At 40.7% G+C, this 7,209-nt stretch overlaps 1 protein-coding gene across 1 annotated transcript; it reads left to right on the forward strand.

Annotated features, from left to right (window-relative positions):
- Positions 1–45: 45 nt before the first annotated feature.
- Positions 46–6,208, forward strand: LOC109472726 (zinc finger MYND domain-containing protein 12-like). The gene is made up of 9 exons (XM_019772578.1): positions 46–120; positions 296–442; positions 1,194–1,335; positions 1,860–2,031; positions 2,595–2,764; positions 3,376–3,498; positions 3,902–4,022; positions 5,025–5,170; positions 5,711–6,208. The coding sequence occupies exons 2-9, from the start codon at positions 336–338 to the stop codon at positions 5,840–5,842; spliced, it is 1,113 nt and encodes a 370-aa protein (XP_019628137.1). The 5' UTR covers positions 46–120; positions 296–335; the 3' UTR covers positions 5,843–6,208.
- Positions 6,209–7,209: the final 1,001 nt, after the last annotated feature.

Consider the following 7,209-nt stretch of genomic DNA (forward strand, 5'->3'; position numbering starts at 1 on the left):
TGCAATGTGGCGCTGCAGTACAATGTCTGGTAAGACATCTAGCAGATAGTTCTGCAGATGCAGATTCGAATGTGTTCTTAGCAACGCAAGGCTTGCCTGGTAACACTTTCTCTCTCGATCGTAAGTGATTTTGGGGGCAAAAATAACGGTTTCTAAACATACCATCGCTCTTAAAGTGTTTTCAAGAGTGTAAAGACTCTTCGTGGATCTTGTTTTTTGTCAGATGATTTGGTAAGAAAAAAACCGAGCCCTGTTTCTTGCGATGTCAACTGTTTTTCGACAACTTTTTTTTCAGAAGTTTGCAGATAAAACCGTGAGTTTCTGAGGCGACAAAGATGACTTTAAATCCTCTGGCGAACCCTAAGGGTGTGAGTCTGCTATGTGAGCTGTGTCAGAAGCCGGCGTTTATCCAGTGTACCAAATGCCGAGTAACGTACTACTGGTGAGTTTACTTTTTGTTGTTACCACTTTAAAGGGGGAGGGGGGCAGAGTGAGTAAAAGGGATCAGTAGCCTCCTCCACAGTATGCCAAAAAACTGGGGGTCTGGGAGTCTTTAGGGTCTTTGGGAGCTTTTATGTGCTATTTCCTATTGCACATAGCCGGCCTGGTTGAATTACCCCCATTTTTTTTAGAACTGGCTATCAGAAAACAGCCGAAGACCACCAAACACCCAGTTCTATAAGCCAGCTACATGTACAGAGGCTAAAGGATCAGGGCGATTCGCCTAAAGTCACATTCGCCCCAACAATTTAGTAACACTATCATATGTCAAATATCCCCCCAACCCGGCCCCGACCCAGACTGTAAGGTTTGAACCACTCACACCGGGAAGGACCCCTACTGTACTCTTTTCGATAAGTGTGATGGGTTCTTTAACGTGCGTAGGGTGTAGCTCTCCCCAAACGCGGGACCTCCATATAACGTCCTATCAGAGGGACGTCCCGAACTGAAGCTAGGTACACATTTCCACCTGAGGAAAGTCGTGTAAAGTGCCTTTCTGAAGGGCACATTAGATCGGTGCAGGATTCGAACCGGGACCTCTTGGGCCTGGGCCGAACACGCTACCTCTACGCCATACAACCCCACAGAATTTTTGCCTATGGACACTTGTTTCTGTTCCAGTGGAGTGGAGCACCAGAAGGCAGACTGGGTGGGGATCCATGAGAAGATAAATTTGTTTGTTTCTGTTCCAGTGGAGTAGAGCACCAGAAGGCAGACTGGGTGGGGATCCATGAGAAGATCTGTCAGATGTTGATCCCGCTGCGCGTCCCTGAACCTTTCCTCAGCTCCGACGACGAACGGCAACACAGACATCAGCAGATGACTCACAGAAAGGTCTGTTTGTTTGTTTGTTTGTTTGTTTGTTTGAGCCATTGTTGGTATCAGAGTAGTAATGAGGTATTCAAATTGGCCTGCTGGCCACTTTTCATTGAAATCATGAGGATGGAAAGAGGTCAAGGTCACACACAATACATGTATTTGTCAAGACTTTTACTTGATTAAAGCCATAGACTTAAAGTAAATATACTAAATCCAGAAACTTAATACAAAACACAATTTATAACAAAAGAAATGCTGCCAATCTTATGGTCTAGGGTGTGTACCAGCTTTATTCAAGAAAGATATTCTGTATACTAGTCTGTAGCCATTATATAGCAGTACCTCATTTGCATAATGTAGATATGTTGGTAGTCACTCTGGTGCGAGTGGATTGAGTACGCATTATGCAAGGGCTAACATTTTGTGGGATGGACCGCATATTCTCTTAAAAGAATATTATAAAACTATCAATCTATCAATATCATGTTATCAATTTTATTATTTTGACTCATTGTTTAACTTGACTCTTTTGTCTACAGAAGCGTATGATTGAGCTGACCCGTACGACGGGACAAAAGCTGTTGTTTGAAGGTCACCACGAGCAGGCCGTCCCCGCTGCCATGCAGTCTCTCCGCTTCAGTATCGACGTGTACGGACTCAGCTCCATCGAGCTCGTACCATCTTACCTCATCCTGGGGGAGGCCAGCATTGGTTAGTTAACATGGAGTGTTTTCCCTTTATCAGACTGTCAGATACCTGCTGGTTACAACTTAAAATTACCTTTACTCATCTTTTGATTACTTGGTCGAGACACTTCTGTCAGCACTAAACAGAGATGGTGGGTGTCATGAAACTAAAACCAAAGAACATTTTCCTGAAATAGAAATAAAGGTGACATTCTTGGTTAAAAGTGTGATTTTCAATATCATAGTTCATTAATGTAGTTGATCTGATGCTGATCATTGTTGCCCCCCTAAAAAAAAAATTACTGTAACAGTAAAAACTTTAAGTTCTACAATACATCAGGCTAAGACTAAGAGCATGCCATTGGGTATTCAATCATGATGAAATTATTCATGGAAGTAAACAGATTTCCCAATGGATAAAAATATACTGTAAAATATTATTTCCCATCCAGGACTAGGAAGACTGCAGCATGCAGAATAACACTTGGCCCAGGTAGAGTGGACTATACTGAAGACTCTGGACTTTATTGATAAACAGAAAAATAAACAAACAAACAAACATGTATTTTGTTTTCTGTTTACATCCAGGCCTAGGAAGACTGCAGCAGGCAGAAGAGTACTTGGCCCAGGCAGAGTGGACAGTACTGAAGACCCCAGAATGCAGCAGTGCCATCAAGTCTAAACTCTACCGGAACCTCGGGCTGCTGTTTGCTGCCAAGGGCAACTACGACGAGGCCAGACACCAGCTGGCAAATGATGTGAGTGTCAGACTCTGTACTTTTCATACTACACTTTGTTTGTATACTACACTGTTACAAAGTTAATGTTCCTTGCGGGTATGAATGAATGATCAATGTTTGGGTGACTGCCTGACTGGTAAGTAGTAGGGTTCAAGTGCCACCAGCTTAGCAGTCCAGGTGATCCAAACTCTTTGGCCTGTCAGTTAGGGCATTGGTTTTGTGAGTCGGCGACCCAGGTTCAAATCCCGGGAGCCAGGTGCTAGTGTCAGTCATTTGTTGTTTCAGTGGTTCCCACAATGAGAATTGAACCAGTTCTTAAGTGGTGAGAGTGCCAAATTCTAACCGCTAAAGATCTGGGAACCACAGTGACTGAAACAGCGAAGGAGGCAAGAAATACTTAGTTCACGGGATTCAAAACCAGGCCACCAACTCACAGACCCAACATCCTAACTGCTAGGCCAAAAGACTAAGTGGCACTGGACTGGTCAGTTGGTGGTGCTTGAACCCCACCAGTGCTGTTGTAACACAAAATCCAAAACGCTTGCCAGCTGTCTATGAACTTAGAGGTCATAAAAATTAAAAAAAAATACTTTCTCATGTCTGAAGTCTCGTACATTTTGTTTCCTCAGATCTACTACGCGAGTGAAGAGTTTGGCCCCCATGACATCCACACGGCCGGCGGGTACTTCCACATGGCTAACGTGTTCTTCAGGATGAACAGGATGGACGTGGCTGACTCTTTGTACGCAGAGGTCAGAAGACATCCTAGCTTTGTACCAAACACACACAAATATTTAAAATGTCTCCACCCCTGAGGCAATACCAAAAAACACCTGTAATCATCTCTTTATGTAGAAGCTACATGGCATTGTGCTCCAAATCTTATGAACACTATGTCGGAAACTTGGCTTAAAATTCTGGTACTCTTTTGATTGAATTAAAATTAATACCTGGATATTTAAAGTGTGCATTCTACATGACATTGTACGATGTGTTTTTGGGTGTGTATTTGTATATGTGTAAAGGAGTCATGACGCACCCGAAATGCATGTTTTAGTTTACATTTATGAGAAACTGACAGACAAACTTCATGCATACAGTATACATTATAAAGTTCCCATGAGCTAATGATTGCATAATATGTAATGCTTCCAGGTGACCAACATCTGGCACCAGCACCTGTCTCAGCTGATCAGGTGGCGACTGAAGACACCTGTGACACCTTCTGGCATCGGTCCAGCTGTAGAGGGGGAACAGGAAGAGGAAGGGGGGCTGGGTATGTATTTGTACCTGATCTAATATTTGTTTGAGCTTAACAATTCTGCTGTGAAAAAATTTTTGTTGTTTTGTTGCAACCTTTTCTTACTGTAACAATTATTTTGTTTCTTTACGATTTTAAATTAATTTCGTTCTTCTACAAATTCAATCATGAAAGAAATTGTGGCTACTACTGGTAACGTCTGTGTCCATAATATCACCAGGGTCCATAATATCGCCACCTTGAGAAATAGTGTGCTTAAAGATATTTTTACTGGAATATACTTTTGGTATGCACTCCTATACACCTCAAATGTACATGTACATACCTAGGGTATGTTGCAGTAAAAATATCTTTAAGCACACCTTTTCTCAAGGTGGCAATATTATGGACCCTGGTGATATCATGGACACAGATGTTACTACAAAAACACAGAAAATGCAAACCATACAAAGGGCGGCATGAAAAACAGCAAAATAACCCCTAGGTCCTGTCACGACCAATGAAAGAGTAACTCTTCAGTAAGATAAAACTAAATGGAGATCACTCTGAAGTCTCAAACTCCAGCCAAAGTCTCTGCTTGGAGAGTACTTAAAATTTGTACTCAGACTCAGAGCTGTTCAGTTGTTGAATGTGAAACACAAGAAAGCAAATTTTTTATTACTGTCAGACATTTCAAGTAGCGTCCACTATCTTTTGTCAGTGACTGACAAAAAGTAGTAGATGCTACTTGAAACATCTGACAATTATCGAAATATATCCAGTTGCTTGTTTCTTCTGTTTACCTGGATGTATAACCTTCATCAACATTGTGGAACTTTGATGAAGGTTAGACATCCTGGTAATAAGATATGCCATAAAACAGTTACTCAAGCAATTAGCAACTGGATTAAATTTTATGATTTTGGAAATGGTCATAACTGCATATGGTTTTGACCATTTCATCATAATTCCAGTTGCTTGAGTAACTGTTTTTTTTTTTTTTCATATTGTGGAATGTTGTTTGTGTGTCCTCTACAGATGAGGCTCAGGAGGCTGAAGCGATCCAGGTGCTGAACTCCATCCATGACATGAGAGAACAGCTGGCCCATCAGAACCCGCTGGGGCTGGCTAACGTCTGCCACACACTGACTATGCTGTACTACCTGCTGAATGATATGGACAAGGTAAGAACCCTAACCCTAACTCTATCACACTAACTATGCTGTACTACCTGCTGAATGATATGGACAAGGTAAAAGAACCATAACTCAGAGACTTACAGGAAGTATTTTTTGGTTTTCATGAACTACTGTTACAGTAGCAAGTTCACCACATTTCCTGTGTCTGACCTTTTGAACTTCAGTCAATCTGCTTGTCAGATTCTCCCCACTCATGAGGTGCTGTTGACTTACGCTCAAATTCACTCCATTTCCCGTGTCTGATCTTTTAACCTGTCTTTCTGTCTGTCAATCCTTCCCAATCCACATCCTGTCAACCTACTCAGACCCAAAACTTATTAGCCACCAAAATCTTTGCCGTGTTACCAAAAGTAACTACCCGGCACCCAATGTCTGCCATACTTTATTACTATATTGAATGCTGTACAACCAGTCTAAGGACTTTTCTGTATGTGGTTGCGCCTTCTGGCAGAAAATTCTGGTATTACAACTACCTAATACCCTCAGATGTGTGTTCCAACCCTTCCCCGCAATGTTTCCCTGCAGGCTCGAGAGTTCAGTCGTAAGGCGCTGCTGTCCAGCGAGACAGCGCCCCCCGGTGAGGACGGGTCGCTCACTACGATCTCCGAGCTCGCCAAGGTTCTCGACGTTCATCCTGAGACGGCTGCTACATCTTAAATGTCAACCTCGCCTTGAAACTTAGCATATATTGTCTACATCACTACTTAATACATACTTAAGTTGTGAAGATTACTTCGCTTCTGAAGGCCACTTCATATTTATGTATTTTATCTCAGATTTGTGAACTGAAAAATAATAAAACGATGGGAATCTGTTTGAAACATAAAGTTTGAGGAAGTAAATATACATGTGTACTAACCATCTGCCAAGTACAATTAATATTTACCTTCACATGGTCTAGACCAACAGACTACAATAACTGTTCTGTTTATTCCTCATCAATTTATATAATAATATATGGTGGCCTGACCCCCCCAATGCCACTTGCTACATAATATAATCCAACGCTACAGTCCATTGCTACAGCACTAGTTACCATTGTGACAGCCATCTGGTCCAGGTCATTGACCTTTTGTGTTTATAGGAGAAAGAGAAGAAACAATCTTTTTTTTTCTTTCTAAAAGGGTAAATGTACATTGCAATTAGCCCCCAATTTTTTTTCTCTGAGTCTTGTTTCAATCTTGACCTTTTTCTGATGAGTTTTTCATAAACAAAAGTCTGAGAAACAAAATGTGAATTAGAGTGGCCATATCTGTGATGTTCTTCAGAGTTCTGAACTGATTGTAGAAAAATTATTGACATTTGAGAAAATGCTAGTCTCTTAGTCTCAGTTGTGTTAATTTTTTAAAAACATATGTTTATATAAATACTATAGTATTTTGGTTTGGGGATGTTTGCTTATGTTTCAGTGAATCAAAACTATATGACATTTTCTTGTAAATATTATATTGCTTTTCTGTAACATTATATTTGTATATATGATTTCCTTATCTGTTAAATTCACAAACTATCTTAAATGGCAAGCTATAATAACTATATTAGACCATTAGACATTGTGAAAACAGTTATATATCTCTTTCGGTCTGTAAATAAAATATAAAAATAATAGTTCAGTGTATATTTCACTTATGGATGAAAAATTAGCGTGAATTTTTTACACTTTTTGTCTTTAGCAGCACTTTTTATGCAAAAATAGCTTTCACATGGGGTAAGGGGAAAGACCAGTACCTGTATAGGTATGGTACGGTACCTACGAAGGCCCATAGGTACAATGTGGTCTACTCTTCTTCATTGTCAGTATTTGTAGAATATGAATGTGTGTGTGTGTGTGTGTGTGATGTGTGTGTGTGTGTGTGTGTGTATGTGTGTGTGTGTGTGTGTTTGTGTGTGTGTGTATGACGTATGCATGACAGTGGCAATTAATTGTCTCCTTCCTCGGGTAATTGATTAACATTTGCATATCTGCGTGGCTAATTTCACATACAGTCACATGTTATGTTGTGATGCAACGTTTTTAGGAAATA

The sequence above is a fragment of the Branchiostoma belcheri genome, unplaced genomic scaffold, assembly GCF_001625305.1.
Source record: "Branchiostoma belcheri isolate BF01 breed outbred unplaced genomic scaffold, Haploidv18h27 scaffold28, whole genome shotgun sequence".
NCBI classification, from domain to species: domain Eukaryota; kingdom Metazoa; phylum Chordata; class Leptocardii; order Amphioxiformes; family Branchiostomatidae; genus Branchiostoma; species Branchiostoma belcheri.